The 17,305-nt window shown below is 41.7% G+C and overlaps 1 protein-coding gene across 6 annotated transcripts in view; it reads left to right on the forward strand.

Moving 5' to 3' along the window:
- Window positions 1-7,557, forward strand: part of myo5b (myosin VB) — a 38,252-nt gene extending 30,695 nt beyond the window's left edge. For 3 of the 6 annotated variants that reach the window (XM_084383948.1, XM_084383950.1, XM_084383953.1), the window contains 11 exons: window positions 397-474; window positions 1,406-1,604; window positions 1,697-1,790; window positions 1,862-2,005; window positions 3,189-3,340; window positions 3,422-3,511; window positions 3,587-3,737; window positions 4,977-5,271; window positions 5,393-5,567; window positions 5,684-5,764; window positions 6,926-7,557. In XM_084383948.1, the coding sequence (XP_084240074.1) occupies window positions 397-474; window positions 1,406-1,604; window positions 1,697-1,790; window positions 1,862-2,005; window positions 3,189-3,340; window positions 3,422-3,511; window positions 3,587-3,737; window positions 4,977-5,271; window positions 5,393-5,567; window positions 5,684-5,764; window positions 6,926-7,078 (1,612 nt within the window). In that variant the 3' untranslated portion in view covers window positions 7,079-7,557. The remainder of the gene's footprint in view (window positions 1-396; window positions 475-1,405; window positions 1,605-1,696; window positions 1,791-1,861; window positions 2,006-3,188; window positions 3,341-3,421; window positions 3,512-3,586; window positions 3,738-4,976; window positions 5,272-5,392; window positions 5,568-5,683; window positions 5,765-6,925) is intronic. The other 3 variants (XM_084383949.1, XM_084383951.1, XM_084383952.1) reach the window with 1 other exon arrangement.
- The last annotated feature ends 9,748 nt before the right edge of the window (window positions 7,558-17,305 follow it).

Here is a 17,305-nt window from a genome sequence, read left to right on the forward strand (position 1 = left end):
CTTTGTTTATCTGTGGCGGACCCTGCCACCTTTCTAGCTTCAGACAGTGTTCTGGGACCTTATTTTCCTTATTATTACCTCATTAATATTGTAAAGATAACAATTTCTGACTTAAAACTTCTTCTCCAAAACTGCAGACTGCTCCTTTAAAGTGGAGCCATGTTTCTGGTTGACTTTGTGTTTTTGTGTCGACTAACTCTTCAGTTTCTGTCTGTTTCTGTTCTCTGCAGTCTGCCTCACATTCTGCTTTGCTTTTTCTCTTCCTCCTCCTCCTCTTCCTCTTCCTCTTCCTCCTCCTCCTCTTCCTCTTCCTCCTCCTCCTCCTCCTCCTCCTCTTCCTCCTCCTCCTCCTCCTCCTCTTCCTCCTCCTCCTCTGTGTGTCCTGCTGGACTCCAGCACACAACAGGACTGGTGTCATTTGAATGAAGATGGAGAGCTGGGTTTGGCTTACCAGGGCCTGAAACAAGTGGCCAGGTCTCTGCGTGTTTGCTTCTCATTGTTCTGCTCACTTTCCTTTACTTTCTCTTCTTTTTCTAAAATACCAGCTCACACTTTAACTCACCGGGCCGACAGAGTGTGTGAAATACAGGAGCCTCTGAGGGTCACAAAACCTCAGAATCCATTTTTAAAAACAAAACTGAAGCTCGTTATTCTGTGTTTTGTGTTTTTAGTCTGTGTGTGAACAGATTCTGCTGCAGCTGCAAACTATATTTGTCTTTAACCGGCAACGTGTTCGTACGTCTCTTAATACAGTCTGACTTCCTGTCTGCGGTCCGTTGGTTCCTGCTGAAGACATAAATCTCCTCACACCGCTCTGTAGCTCAGAGGTGATAGTCTGATAGTCCCGTAGTTTCAGCTTTTTTCTCCTCCTGTGAGATGAGACGAACCTTCGACACCCTCCAATGTCATCAGTCGGCATCAGAGGCCTTAATGTGAACAGATGTGACTGAAAAACACAGACGCTCACAATGTATGACAGCTTCACTCTATCAGTTAAGTCACAGAGTACTGCCTCATCACCTGGACACTAGCGGTGCTTGATAGGCTAACATTAGCATTAGCCGTGCTCCTCCTGATATTAGCGGACTGTACTGTACTGCTGGATCATTCAGAGGATCATCAAAATCATCAAAATGCAGGACTGTCATGTGCAAATCAGAAATAACAATATGATGTTAGCTAGCTAGCTAGTTAGCTACAGAGACATGTGGTACTGGACCTGTGCAGGACTCTGGTTGAGAGACCTCAGAGGGTATTTCACACACTTGCTCAGTGATACCACCTTCAAATAAAGTGTTAGTACAACACACACCTCATTCTGAGGACATGAGACGGACCTTTTACTGTCCGCTCATCCTGTTTCTAACACTCCTGGTGAGTAACGTGATGTCTCCTCTCCTCTCAGGCTGCTGGAGGCTCAGCTGCAGACTCAGTCCAGGCAGCACAAAGATGAACTGGAGGCTCTCCACACTCAGATCGAGCTGCTGAGAGACGACATCGAGAAGAAGCAGGAGATCCTGAACTACATGTCGTCTCTGTCTCCGGAGGCGAAGGTGGAGTACAGCGTCCAGCAGGAGATCACGCGGCTCACCAACGACAACCTGGTGAGAGAATCAGCTGCTGCCGCTTCACTGAACGCACAGACGTCAGAACCACGTCAGGTCCACCACGATGCTTTCATGTTCTCTGTTTGCAGGACCTCAAGGAACTGGTGGAGAAACTGGAGAAGAACGAGAGGAAGCTGAAGAAGCAGCTCCGGATCTACATGAAGAAAGTGCAGGAGTTAGAAGGTAGCAGCCGTTCACATCTGCAGCACGGCTCTGTGATGATAGCGGTGCTGAGCGTCTCTGTCTCTCTGCAGCTTCTATGGCTGCGGCTCAGTCCAGCAGGTCCAAACCGGAGCTGATCCGGCAGGTCACCGTCCAGAGGAAAGAGAAGGACTTCGAAGGGATGCTGGAGTACAACAAGGAGGACGAAGCCCTGCTGCTCAAAGCTCTGATCACAGGTCAGTCTCACCGCCACTGTCTGTCACTCAGACCACAGCTGAACGTGATGAAGCTCCTCCACCGGTGAAGGTCCGTTAGTAACACTGAGGTTTAACACAGGTTTAATCAGGTACATTCAGTACAGTAAAGTACAGTGAAGTATTTTACAGTTAACAGTACAGTAAAGTATTTTACAGTTAACAGTACAGTAAAGTACAGTAAAGTATTTTACAGTTAACAGTACAGTAAAGTATTTTACAGTTAACAGTACAGTAAAGTACAGTAAAGTATTTTACAGTTAACAGTACAGTAAAGTACAGTAAAGTATTTTACAGTTAACAGTACAGTAAAGTATTTTACAGTTAACAGTACAGTAACGTACAGTAAAGTATTTTACAGTTAACAGTACAGTAAAGTATTTTACAGTTAACAGTACAGTAACGTACAGTAAAGTATTTTACAGTTAACAGTACAGTAAAGTATTTTACAGTTAACAGTACAGTAAAGTACAGTAAAGTATTTTACAGTTAACAGTACAGTAAAGTACAGTGAAGTATTTTACAGTTAACAGTGCAGTAAAGTATTTTACAGTTAACAGTACAATAAAGTACAGTAAAGTATTTTACAGTTAACAGAACAGTAAAGTATTTTACAGTTAACAGTACAGTAAAGTACAGTAAAGTATTTTACAGTTAACAGTACAGTAACATACAGTAAAGTATTTTACAGTTAACAGTACAGTAAAGTATTTTACAGTTAACAGTACAGTAAAGTACAGTAAAGTATTTTACAGTTAACAGTACAGTAACATACAGTAAAGTATTTTACAGTTAACAGTACAGTAAAGTATTTTACAGTTAACAGTACAGTAAAGTACAGTAAAGTATTTTACAGTTAACAGTACAGTAAAGTATTTTACAGTTAACAGTACAGTAAAGTACAGTAAAGTATTTTACAGTTAACAGTACAGTAACGTACAGTAAAGTATTTTACAGTTAACAGTACAGTAAAGTATTTTACAGTTAACAGTACAGTAAAGTACAGTAAAGTATTTTACAGTTAACAGTACAGTAAAGTATTTTACAGTTAACAGTACAGTAAAGTACAGTAAAGTATTTTACAGTTAACAGTACAGTAACGTACAGTGAAGTATTTTACAGTTAACAGCACAGTGTGTGAAGCAGCTCTGTGTCTGTGTTTCAGACATGAGGCCCAGCACAGTGTCGGCCACTGTTCCCTGTCTGCCAGCTTATATCCTCTTCATGTGCATCCGCCACGCCGACTACATCAACGACGACCAGAAGGTGGAGGCTCTGCTCACCTCCACCATCAACTCCATCAAGAAGGTCCTCAAGGTGAGTGTCCCCCACACGTCCACCTGTCTCATGAATAACACGTGTCCTCTTATTAAAGACACGTCTTCATGTCGTCTGCAGAAGAACAATGAGGACTTTGACACGGCGTCCTTCTGGCTGGCCAACACCAGCCGTCTGCTGCACTGTCTGAAGCAGTACAGCGGAGACGAGGTGAGACTCACAGAGAGACGCACTTCAGTCTGTAGATGAGCAGACACACAAACGTGACCTCGTCTTGTCTTTCAGGCGTTCATGACGCAGAACACGAGCAAACAGAACGAACACTGTCTGAAGAACTTCGACCTGGCAGAGTACCGACAGGTGCTCAGTGACCTCTCCATCCAGATCTACCAGCAGCTCATTAAGGTGGCAGAGGGCATCATACAGCCAATGATCGGTGAGTTTATATTCAAGACAGGAGGGGTCGCCCATGTGGTTGTTTTGGACCAGAACCAGTCGGTACAAAACACTTAAAGGAACAGTTCCCCCAAACATTAAACTCAGTTATAGTCAGACAAAGTCTTGTGGTCCACAGAACATCTCTGGAGCTTCACAGTAAAACAGAGTTGCAGCGTTCTGCTGAACAGCTGAAGCAGCTGGAGATGATTTAAAGACGTTGTTTACACCCTCGACATGCAGTCGACACGTTTATCAGAGCAGCGACAGTGAAGATTTCAGCTTAATAAACGGTGTCGACTTTTCAGATCAGTTTGTGATCTCTTCTCTTCTGCAGACGTCGATTACAGCAGACGAGCTGTATGGAGACGTTTTACGTTTTCTTGGTTGTTTTTCCGTTTTAAAACAAGTCTCCAGCTGCTTCGGTCGACCTGACGTTCTACCCGACCCGATCCTGAGGGATGAGTCAACTCAATTCAAGTCAAAATACTTTTTGATATAATACTATTTGTCCCCAGGGGGCAATTTAAGACAGTGTTTGTATGAAGTCACTGTGATCACAGAGTCAATGTTGGAACTTGAGGACTACAACTACCCACAATGCCTTCCTCAGCCAAAAGCAGGTCTCTTAAGGTGATGTGTCACAGCTGCATCACTAGTCATCATTAGCAGCACCCTCAACATTAAAGACACTTAGTGGAGCCTTGATGAATATCATGAATATGATGCTTTTCCACTGATGGACAGTAGGAGGAGCTCATGTGCAAAGAAAAACATCATCATATCACGCTGCACATGATACAGTTATATTGGCAGCTTCGTGATACGAATCATAAACTCAGATAAAGAATATCTGAACTATTTAAAGTGAAAACAATCTCTGGAGTGTGATTCTGTTGATTAGATACCTGGTGATGACGATGATGATGATGATGATGATGATGATGATGATGATGATGATGAAGTGCAGCAGCGCAGCTGTAATCTTTCATCTCAACATGAGTAACGTAACAACATCACAGTATTTTCTGTGAGCTGTGAACATCAGAATCGAGTGTCAGGGATCTTCTGAAGGCGTCGGTGATGAAGCACTAATATATGAACGTGACCATCGAGGTCAGAGACGACAGACACAACATGTATGACTGTGACCAGTATCACTCTTCAATCTGAGGAGTCCTAAAGTCAGACTAATACACAGCCCTGATCTGTCCTGATGTCTCCGTCTTGTTGTCTCCAGTGTCGGCCATGTTGGAGAGTGAGAGCATCCCCAGCCTGGCAGGGGTCAAGCCAATGGGCTACAGGAACCGTTCGTCAAGCATGGACACTGACGCCGGTGGGCCCAGCAGCTACACTCTGGAGGCCCTGATCCGACAGCTGGGACAGTTTCACGGCATCATGAGGGATCACGGCCTGGACCCCGAGATCGCGGGTCAGGTGGTCCGACAGCTCTTCCACTGCATCAACGCCACCAGCCTCAACAACCTGCTGCTGCGCAAAGACGTGTGCTCGTGGAGCACCGGCATGCAGCTCAGGTACCAACACACCAACACACCATCTGTTCAGTGAGACAGTGACACATCACCACTGACGACAACATGTGTGTGTGTGTGTGTGTGTGTGTGTGTGTGTGTGTGTGTGTGTGTGTGTGTGTAGGTACAACACCAGTCAGATGGAGGAGTGGCTCAGAGCAAACAACTTGTATCAGAGTAACGCTGCTGCCACTCTGGAGCCGATCATCCAGGCGGCTCAGCTGCTGCAGGTCAAGAAGAAGACAACTCAGGACGCCGAGGCCATCTGCTCACTGTGCACCAGCCTGACCACACAGCAGGTCAGCTGATCAATCACACATATCAGCTGATCAATGTGATAAAACATGTCAGCTGATCAGGTAGATATATCGGCTGAAATATACCTGATATTGATCGGTGTTTTCCTGTGTTGCAGATTGTGAAGATCTTGAACCTGTACACTCCTCTGAACGAGTTTGAAGAGAGAGTCACTGTGTCGTTCATCAGGACCATTCAGGTGAGATTCAAACACCTCCCGAGAGAACACATGAAACATGTTGATGAACACATGAAACACATTGACGAACACATGAAACACTGATGAACACATGAAACACTTTGATGAACACACGAAACACATTGACGAACACATGAAACATGTTGACGAGCACATGAAACACTGATGAACACATGAAAGATGTTGACAAACACATGAAACACGTTGATGAACACATGAAACACATTGACAAACACATGAAACATGTTGACGAACACATGAAACACTGATGAACACATGAAACACGTTGATGAACACACGAAACACATTGACGAACACATGAAACATGTTGACGAACACATGAAACACTGATGAACACATGAAAGATGTTGACAAACACATGAAACATGTTGATGAACACATGAAACACATTGACGAACACATGAAACACTGATGAACACATGAAACACGTTGATGAACACACGAAACACATTGACGAACACATGAAACATGTTGACGAACACATGAAACACTGATGAACACATGAAAGATGTTGACAAACACATGAAGCACGTTGATGAACACATGAAACACGTTGACAAACACATGAAACATGTTGACGAACACATGAAACACGTTGACGAACACATGAAACACCTTGACGAACACATGAAACACGTTGATGAACACATGAAACACATTGAAGAACACATGAAACACGTTGACGAACACATGAAACACGTTGATGAACACAAACACATTGACGAACACATGAAACACGTTGACGAACACATGAAACATGTTGATGAACACATGAAACACATTGATGAAAACATGAAACACGTTGGTGAACACATGAAACACATTGACGAAAACATGAAACACGTTGGTGAACACATGAAGCATCACTTCCTGATGACATCATCATCTCTGACGTCCATTCAGAACAAATGTCAGTGACTCCACACACAAGGGAAAAAGAATCACCCTGTTTTTAAGTTTTCTTCAGTATCAAAGTAATCTATTACATCCATGTGTGAACTGCAAACAGGAGCTGCTAACAGCTCATTCAGCTCACTCTGAATGGAGAAAATCTGATTACATGGAAATAACTACAGATTGAAACAATCAGTTTTGATGAGTCACACGTGTGTAACCCTCCATGTTCACCTGTGTGTCCAGAACTCACTCCAGGACCGAAACGATCCTCCTCAGCTCCTCTTGGACACCAAGCAGACGTTCCCCGTCCTCTTCCCGTACACGCCGTCTGCTCTCAGCCTGGAGACGCTGCACATCCCCGCCTCCCTCGGCCTCGACTTCCTCGTCAGAGTCTGATGATCTGAGAGGACGCAGCTTTAAATCCAGGGCGAGCTGAGAACAGTCTGAGCAGACGGACAGAATCACATCCACCAGCCTGCTGCCAAAGTGTCTTTGTCTTCTTCTGTCACAGAAACTTTCTCTTAAATATATTCAGTTCATCCTCCTCAGTGCGCCACAGACACCTGAAGAGACAGCAGAGAGGATCAGATCCAGTCTGTTCTCTCCTCCACTGTCATCTTCTTCTTCTTCTTTGCTATCTTGTTCTTTCCTGATCACAGCAGTTTCTCCAGCTCGTTCACAGTCAATATGATGTTACAGTAAGTCTGGACGGAGTGAAGACAGACAGAAGCAAACAGGAAGCGTCCTGCAGGATGAAGACGGTCAGTGAGAAGTTTCAGTAAAGATGAGGAAGGACGGACAGGAACAACTACAGCTCAGTAGTTCTGACAAATAATGTTTATTGACCTACAAATAAAAGCGTTGACACATCTGTATGATGATATATGAATATTTATTAATCCACAGTTTTACAGTTGTTTTCTTTATGACGGGATAAACTGACAGTAAGGCCATGTAGCTTCCTAACACTGAAGCTGATGGAGCGTCCATCTGAAATAAGTTCAGAATATAAACTTTATTCATTTGATTAATATTCAGTTTGTCAACACTTTTTCACAAATGTTCAAAATGGAGATTGTTTGTCTTCAGCAGGAAGTTGTTTAAATATAAATGCATACATGAGGTGGAGGAGGAGGTTTGGTTATCATGAGCAGCACCAACAGGTCAGTCAGGGTTGAAGTCTGAGGGGGGCGACATCCCATTTGGACCGGTACCACCCCACATCGTATAAAGGCGTGCCGCAGGAAGGAGTGCTAAAACTCAAAAATAAGGTGGAATTCGTTAAGTTAATGGGTTTTTAGATGCCTGAAATAAGGCGTGTGGTTACTACAGATCTGTTCTCCAACATAAACTCATCATTAAATGTCCACAGTTTAATTATAAAGCTTCATCTGTTAAAAACAGTTAGTTGGACGCTCAGTGGTGGTGACATTTAAGTCATGTGACTGTGATGTCGTCTGTTTGTAGCCTAACATTAGCTTTTTACTAATACACATTTAATTTACGTTCATCTGTGAAGATTATCTGGATGAACAGAACCTGGACGGATCAGAAACTTGTGTTTGACACACAGATGCTAACTTCAGTTAGCCACAGAAGCACACCATCATGACACCATTCTATAGACCCGCTGGGCCACCGTGTCACTGTCATGATCACGGTCTCAAAACTACTTGGTTAGGTTCACTTGAACCATGTTCCTTAGAGACAGTTTTCTGATTGGCTTCATAAAGGATTCAAACCCTGGTCACCTGAGGGAGAGTCCAGTGAAAGAACCCTGACCTGGACTTTGCTTGTGTTTTGCTCCCGTCATTATCGCCCCCTGCTGGTGCTTCATACACACATGTACTTTTCGTACCTCGGCAAGGCAAACGTCACTATTCTGTCCTCTCGTGCCCCTGCTCTCAAACTGTGGTACACCGACCACTGCTGGTACTCAGGCTCCCTCTCGTGGTACTCAGAGGAATCCCAGAAATGTTTTTTGAGAATGAAATAAGTTCATTTAAAAACATGTAATTCAATCAGAATACTGCAGAATTTGGTACAAAAATACAAAAACTGAAATGTGATTTAAAACAACCTTGTCTTTCCTATAACATTTTTGTTTCAGCCTGCTATGTAGTCGCAGAGCAGTGCCAGCAGCTGCTAATGTTAGCAGCAAACAGTGAATTACAGTCAGCTGAATACGGACAACCTACGCTGCCGTGTTTTAGTGTCGGTCTCAATGGTGGCAGAGCCTAATATTTTCTGAGGTGGTACACAATGTAAAACGTTTGAGAAGCACTGACCTCTAGTGGACGGAAGGGTCTACAACACTCTTTAATGTCAAACAGTTTTAATGAATCTAAAGTAATCAATATTTTTTGCTGCTCTCCTTATTTTGCCTTGAGTTCAGAGTATTTGATCAGAATCTCGTCGATGTTCAGAGAAGTTTTTATAATGAAACTCTGCAGCTGTGTGTTTTCTTTTTACTTTTCTGTGTGAAATCATTTTACTGTCACTTTTTCTATGGCTTCAGCTCATTTTGAGCTTTTTTTCTTGTGTGATTTGTACAACTGTGGGTTGAAACTAATAACTAATGATGCTAATTAATAAGTAGAATACTAAATACACTGACAGGTGTTGTGTGCAGCAGCCGTATATACTGTACATACGGTATATAATCAGTGTCATTACACTGGGTTTATTCCATGTGTCACTGTGGGATGATGGAAGTCAGAATAATGATTGACACCTGTAGTGAACTCTCATTATCAACACACTGGATCCTTTCTATGAAGTGTAACTGTAATAAAGATGAAGAAGTTTGACTCTAAAGAACTTCACTGCACAATGGTTCATCATACAAATAAATAAAATACTAATAATATATTTTCATATGTTCAAAATGTCTCAGCATAAATGTCCCTTACGAAGAGTTTTCATGCTGCAGTGAACTTCTTCAGCTAATGTAAATGTTTGAAATGAATGGAGCACAAAGTCACTTCCTGTATTTCAAAGATTTACTTTTGGAAATGAAGTAACTTTGACTCATAAATACAAATGTTTGATATTTGCGCTGTTTTGATAATGAATCGGCCGTCTCATCTGTGTCATGATGAATAAAATACTTTGTTTTTCCAGCAAAAGAAAAATTCTATAGTTTCAGTTTTCTGCAGTTGTCTATAGTTACTATACTTTACTATAGTAGTTACTACACATCACTATAGTAGTAACTACACATCACTATAGTAGTTACTACACATCACTATAGTAGTAACTACACATCACTATAGTAGTTACTATACTTTACTATAGTAGTTACTACACATCACTATAGTAGTTACTACACATCACTATAGTAGTTACTATACTTTACTATAGTAGTTAATACACATCACTATAGTAGTTACTACACATCACTATAGTACTAACTACGCATCACTATAGTAGTTACTACACATCACTATAGTAGTTACTACGCATCACTATAGTAGTAACTACACATCACTATAGTAGTTACTACACATCACTATAGTAGTTACTACGCATCACTATAGTAGTTACTATACTTTACTATAGTAGTTACTACACATCACTATAGTAGTTACTACACATCACTATAGTAGTTACTATACTTTACTATAGTAGTTACTACACATCACTATAGCAGTTACTACACATCACTATAGTAGTAACTACACATCACTAGTAGTTGCTACACATCACTATAGTAGTAACTACACGTCACTATAGTAGTTACTATACTTTACTATAGTAGTTACTACACATTACTGTAGTAGTAACTACACAACACTATAGTAGTTACTATACTTTACTATAGTAGTTGCTACGCACCACTATAGTAGTTAACACACATCACTATAGTAGTTACTATACTATAGTAGTTACTATACTTTACTATAGTAGTTGCTACACATTACTATAGTAGTTACTACACATCACTATAGTAGTTACTACACATCACTATAGTAGTTACTATACTTTACTATAGTAGTTACTACACATCACTATAGTAGTTACTACACATCACTATAGTAGTAACTACACATCACTATAGTAGTTACTATACTTTACTATAGTAGTTACTACACATCACTATAGTAGTTACTACACATCACTATAGTAGTAACTACACATCACTATAGTAGTTACTACACATCACTATAGTAGTTACTATACTTTACTATAGTAGTTACTACACATCACTATAGTAGTTACTACACATCACTATAGTAGTTACTATACTTTACTATAGTAGTTACTACACATCACTATAGTAGTTACTACACATCACTATAGTAGTTACTATACTTTACTATAGTAGTTACTACACATCACTATAGTAGTTACTACACATCACTATAGTAGTTACTATACTTTACTATAGTAGTTACTACACATCACTATAGTAGTTACTACACATCACTATAGTAGTAACTACACATCACTATAGTAGTTACTACACATCACTATAGTAGTAACTACACATCACTATAGTAGTTACTACACATCACTATAGTAGTTACTATACTTTACTATAGTAGTTACTACACATCACTATAGTAGTAACTACACATCACTATAGTAGTTGCTACACATCACTATAATAGCTACTATACTGTAGTAGTAACTACACATCACTATAGTAGTTGCTAAACATCACTATAGTAGTTACTATACTTTACTATAGTAGTTACTACACATCACCATAGTAGTTACTATACTTTACTATAGTAGTTACTATACATCACTATAGTAGTTGCTAAACATCACTATAGTAGTTACTATACTTTACTATAGTAGTTACTACACATCACCATAGTAGTTACTATACTTTACTATAGTAGTTACTATACATCACTATAGTAGTTACTATACTTTACTATAGTAGACAAATGTCTAACAGGATAAAATAATAAATTGATGACATCAAAGGTCAAAGGTCAACTTCACTGTGACATCATAATATTCTGCCAAAACTGTTCAGTCCTTTATTCAATGCCACAGCTCAGAACAGCAACATGACTGGAGCGGAGGCAACCAACCACGAGGTGGTAAAACAGTTCAAATGTGTGAAATGTGACTGATTGGTTGCTGTTTAGAGTTGTGTGTGTGTGTGTGTGTGTGTGTGTGTGTGTGTGTGTGTGTGTGACTGTGTGAACATGGCAGAGGGATGATTCCCACAGCAGCTCTGTGTGTGTCGGTTGTTCCAGCTGTCTGTGGTTTACCTGTCGCTCAGGTGGCGCACAGACGACACCGACACAGACTCTCATAGAAACAAACTGTGACATTTTATATTTCATGTTGAGCCTGAAGCCAACAGTGAATGTTTCTCCTGACAAGTCTGAGATCTCTTCTTCCTCTGTGCCATAAAACACATCGGCGGTGAACCACACTGAACACACACACTGCAGTTTATTATGACTCAGTCCCACACACACACCGTCCTGCTGCCACAAACACTCACTACAGACCACATGTGGATTCATTTGCAACTGAAAATAGCCCCCAACAAATATTTCCTCCTGTTTGCTTTAAGAAACTACAGTGAGCAGCTGTTTGAAACGTGAAACTAAATATGTGAGGTGTTTTAAAATCTCAGTAGGAACCAACAGACCACATACAGGAAGTCAGACAGGACTGAGAGACGGACCAGCGTGTTGGTTTGAATCTGAACATGAGATTTGATTTTTAATATTTTAAAAACACAAATTTTGTATATTTCTTTTTGCTCCACTATATTTATTTAATAACTTTAGTTACTAGTTACTTTACAGATTACATGCTGCATCAGAGTCAAAGTAGAAGATTTTTAAATGAAAAAAAAAAGATTCTGATAAAATATAAAAACAAGTAAATATATGTATCATTTACTTTTACTTTTACTTTTGACGTCAGATACTTTAAGACTTTTACTCTTACAAAGTACTATTCATATGAGGGCCTTTCGCTTTTACCAAAGTAATATTTTAACACCGTATCGGTACTTTTATTGAGTGTAACTGGTTCAGAGACGTCATCATACAGCTCCGTTTCAGACGTCTTCCTCTGTTTGTATTTAACGCAGTGAACGTATCTCCATGTTAAGAAACTGCTCCCGGTTCAGGACGTCCTTCCATACATACAGTTTATATCCATACATACATATGTACCTGTATACCTGTAGAAGTGGCACATCTATTTCTGTCTCCCATCTTCACACCTACACACATACCATGAGACCAAAGTGTAAATCTCATGTGATGAATGTGAGTGAAGCCACACCAAACTGAGCGGCTCTTTGAAGCTGGAGCTCCAGCCGCCACATGAATGTGTCTCTGAGCTGCTCGCTACAAACTCTGCTTCCTGCTGCTGCTCAGGGCCTGTTTGTGCTTCACATCATCATCATCATCATCACCACCACCACCACACACACACACACACACACACACACACACACAAACATAGCATTGTGTCTAACGGCAGTCTGTAGCGCTGACATGCGAGTGAATTTCTGTAGAAAGGTGTTGCACGATGTGCAAACAGAGGTGAGACGTGTTCAGTAATGACTCGTCACCACATCCTCTTCCTCAACTCCTAATTTGTCTTCATCCTTTAAAAACATAGCGAGCAGTTTCAGGCTCAGCTCAGACATCAACACATGATGAACACATGATGAACATGATGAACACATGATGAACACTGTGACTCATCACTGTGGACACCTCATGCAACATGGACGTCTCGCTCCAGCTGCCCTCTGTGTCTTTGAGTGACGTCATGAAACACAAACACTGAAACAGCTGATGTGTCCCCTCCCCTCCTATCACCTACTGATTATTACAGATCAATACATGTTGTTATAAATCAGAGTGCCTGCACACCTGCACAGGTGTGTGATTCAACCTGCGCAGGTTGTTGTGCTGCTCATCTCAGGTCAGACTGACAGGAGCTGTCAATCAAACCCAGTACCACATAAAATCCATTCATTATCCATCATTAAACGTCCACAGTTTAATCATAAAGCTCTTCATGTGTTAAAAACGGTTAGCGGTTGCTAACAAGTGTCTGAATGAGACTACAGAGGTTGTCGGGGACATTAAACGTCCTCACAGCGAACACGGAGACTCGTCTCCTCACTAGTCCGTCTTTACAGGCCCACTTTAGTTACACACTGTTCTCACTCTGACTTTACAACTTGTACATTGATCAGTTTATAGAAAACCTGGATAGTAATTGTGCAGTAAGACGCTCAGTGGTGGAGACGTTTGAGTCATGTGACCGTGATGTCGTCTGTTTGTAGCCTAGCATTAGCTTTTTACTGCTACACATTTAATTTACCTTCAAACATCACAGAGTGGAGTTCATCTGTGGAGATGATCTGCTGAACAGAACCTGCTAACTGCAGTTAGCAACAGAAACACAGCATCGTGACACCACTCTGTGGATGAACAAGTGTTTATCTACTTTTCCAGTTTGACAGGCAGAGAAACAAACTGCATCATAAAACATGTCAGAGGCCTCCAACACGTCATCAGGGATCAGACCACGCCGTCCTCCAACAGCCGGACCTCCTCGACCTCCAGCGTACACTCAGTGTGTGTGTGTGTGTGTGTGTGTGTGTGTGTACATGTATGGATCAGAAGCACAGCTCAGTGTAAACAGGTGGCTCATCAGATTCCCATCAGTGGCAGAGAGGGAGGCGACCCAACACATGAAACCACAGCTGAAGATGTTTTGCGATGTGGAGCTGAGATATGAAGCTGAGGCGTGTGGTTAGAGGGGGCGGGGGTGTGTTTACTGCACAGCCTTAACTCTTTCACTTCACAACACTGAGCCGCTGCCGGCTCGTCCTCCAGAGGAGAACAAAACAGACTCTCCATCTCTGCCTCCAGGATCTTCATCCACTTCGTCTCCAACATGTGAACACGACGTGTGAACCACAGCTGACGCCCACGCACGCTCAAGAGCTCGACGCCGCACCAACCTGTCAGCCCTCGAACGCACCGGGCCTCACCTGCACACACACACCTCACACACACACCTGCACACACACACCTCACACACACACCTCACACACACACCTGCACACACACACCTCACACACACACCTCACACAGTGGCGTAATCTAACAGGCATACTCAAGTAAAAGTACAGATATGGTGTTCAAATATTACTTTGGTAAAAGTGAAATGCACCCATATGAATAGTACTCAAGTAAAAGTACTTGTACTTGAGTAAATGTACTTGAGTGGAAACAAACACGTTTTTTGTGTAACTGAGATTCTTGCAAAACACTTCACCTGTATTTGATTACACTATCATAATTTATCAGTGTTTGTTACCTGGAAAGTAACAAAGTACATTAACTCAAGTACAAATTTAAGGTACTTTTACTTGAGTATTTCCATTTAATGCTAATTCATTTCTCCACTACATCTCAGAGGGAAATATTGTACTTTTTACTCCACTACATTTGTCTGACAGCTTACTTAGTTACTAGTTACTTTTCAGATTACATTTTTCCCTCCCATTCCTGTCCAGTGAAAATCACGTATCTCAAGATGTGTTGATGTTGAAGGTTTCTGATAAACTGACAGTGTTGTAAAAAGTACCCAAAAGTCATACTCTGATGGAGCATGTAATCTGTAAAGTAACCAGTAACTGAGCACCTGTATTATCTTCACACCAGTAAATCTGCTGCAACAGAAAATCAAACTCTGTCTTCTCTGAGCTGTTTCTGTTCTGAGATCGTCTGCTGGCACAGAGAGCGTTTCCCAGCATGCCCTGTTTTACAACATGACAACAAATTACTGTACCTCGAAGCGACCTGAAGCACTGAGAGCGGGCTGAGGCCACATGTTGTGTGCACAGAGAGAGCAGCTGACGGAGCAAAGAAGAAGAAAAACAAGCGGAGACACCTTCAGCAAACACAAACGATTCATCAGAAGCAGAAATGAAACTACAGCGGAGCAGATAATAGAAACACGAGAGCAGAGAGGATCCAGAGTTACAGCTGAAGTGTTGCTGTCAGTCTGACATGACAGAGAGGTGGCAGACATGTTGGCTCAGGGTCACCTGAGGCTGAGCTGCTAGTAAACCATGTGAACACACTGGCCTCATTTGAAAACAAACCAGATCACTTGAGCAGACAGGAAGTGGTTTGTAGTTACTGGTTAGATGTTCTGCTTCATGGTTGCTGTTTGGCAGAGAGGAAGACTCGTGTTCAGCTGCAGGTCTCAAACCAGTTTGTTCTCTCGCACTCAGCTGAAATCTTTCAGGTAACTTTGTGATATTTAAGAGGTTAGACATATTAATATATATCTGTCTCAGTACAGCATCTGAGTCAGCACCAAAAGTTAATGAGTCTATTCTGGGCCGAGACCCATCCTCCGTCCAAGTTTAGGGGAAATCTGTCCAGCAGATTTTGTGTAATCCTGCTGACCAACCAATCAGCCAACCAACAAACCAACCAACCAGCCGACAAACCAACAAACAATATAACAAACCAACCAACCAACCAACCAACCAACTAACCAAACAAACAAACAAACACACAAACACACAAACACCTAGAGTGGTGGTGATAGACTTGATGTTTGCTCTGCAGCATCCTAAAGCAGATTTCATGTTGCTGTTGACTTCAAGCAGAACAAACTGCGACTACGTCTGACATATAATCAGCTTATACAACAGTCGTCTGATTGTCCAACATGTGAACTCAGCGTTTCATTCACAGCCAGCAGCTACAGAGCAGCATGATCGTTCATGTGGAGTCGTGTTTGTGTCCACCCTTCTCTCTCTGTTTTTGGTCTCCACCACCTCCGGAGGGAAACATCAGTCTGTTTAGCTGTTGATGTCTCCTCCATGTCCACCAGCCGGTCTCTGACTGTCTGTCTGCTGTTTGCTGCTCAGCAGGTCGTGTTCAGCGTCTTTGTCTGATGAAAACAGCTGAGACTGAACCACACAGGAAATATGCTGCAGAATTAAAACTAGCAGCTAAAAGAGGCTGAAATGCTCCACAGAGCAGCAGAGACGGAGACAATCCTAATGAAGTGACTTGATTTGTTGTTATTATATTTATTTTTGAATTAACCTTTATTCAAGCAGGAAGTTTGTTGAGATTAAAGTGTGTTTTTTGGAGGGAGACCTGGCAGCAGCAGCCCAACGGTACTGAACTCAGAAACTATGTGGTTTTATTTTTCATTCAGAGGAAGAATGACTCATTTCTTCTTCCAGCAGATGACATCATCTCACTTTAAAAGTGCATTTTATACACAAGAGGAGGCAAACTGCTCCGGTTTCATGATAATCTCACTCTGACCAGTGAGCAGCCAGCATCTGTCCTGATGACATCACAACAAAGCTGCAGTCCATTCTCAAATATCAATCAAATACTGAAGAGCCGTTATGTTTTAAGGTATTTCTAAATGAGGACCCAGGTGCAGACACACAATGAGGAACTAAGAAAAACTCAACGAGACCAGAAGACAAAAACAAAGTAACAACTCAAGGCTCAAACAAAGTGCAACAAAAGCAAAGTACAAATCAAAAGAGAAACCAGAAACCAAAACTACAAACACACCAAACAGGAGACACGAGGAGAGACACTGGAGGAGACACGGGGAAAGACAGACCAA

This window comes from Pagrus pagrus (assembly GCF_965226575.1).
Source record: "Pagrus pagrus genome assembly, chromosome: 19".
NCBI classification, from domain to species: domain Eukaryota; kingdom Metazoa; phylum Chordata; class Actinopteri; order Spariformes; family Sparidae; genus Pagrus; species Pagrus pagrus.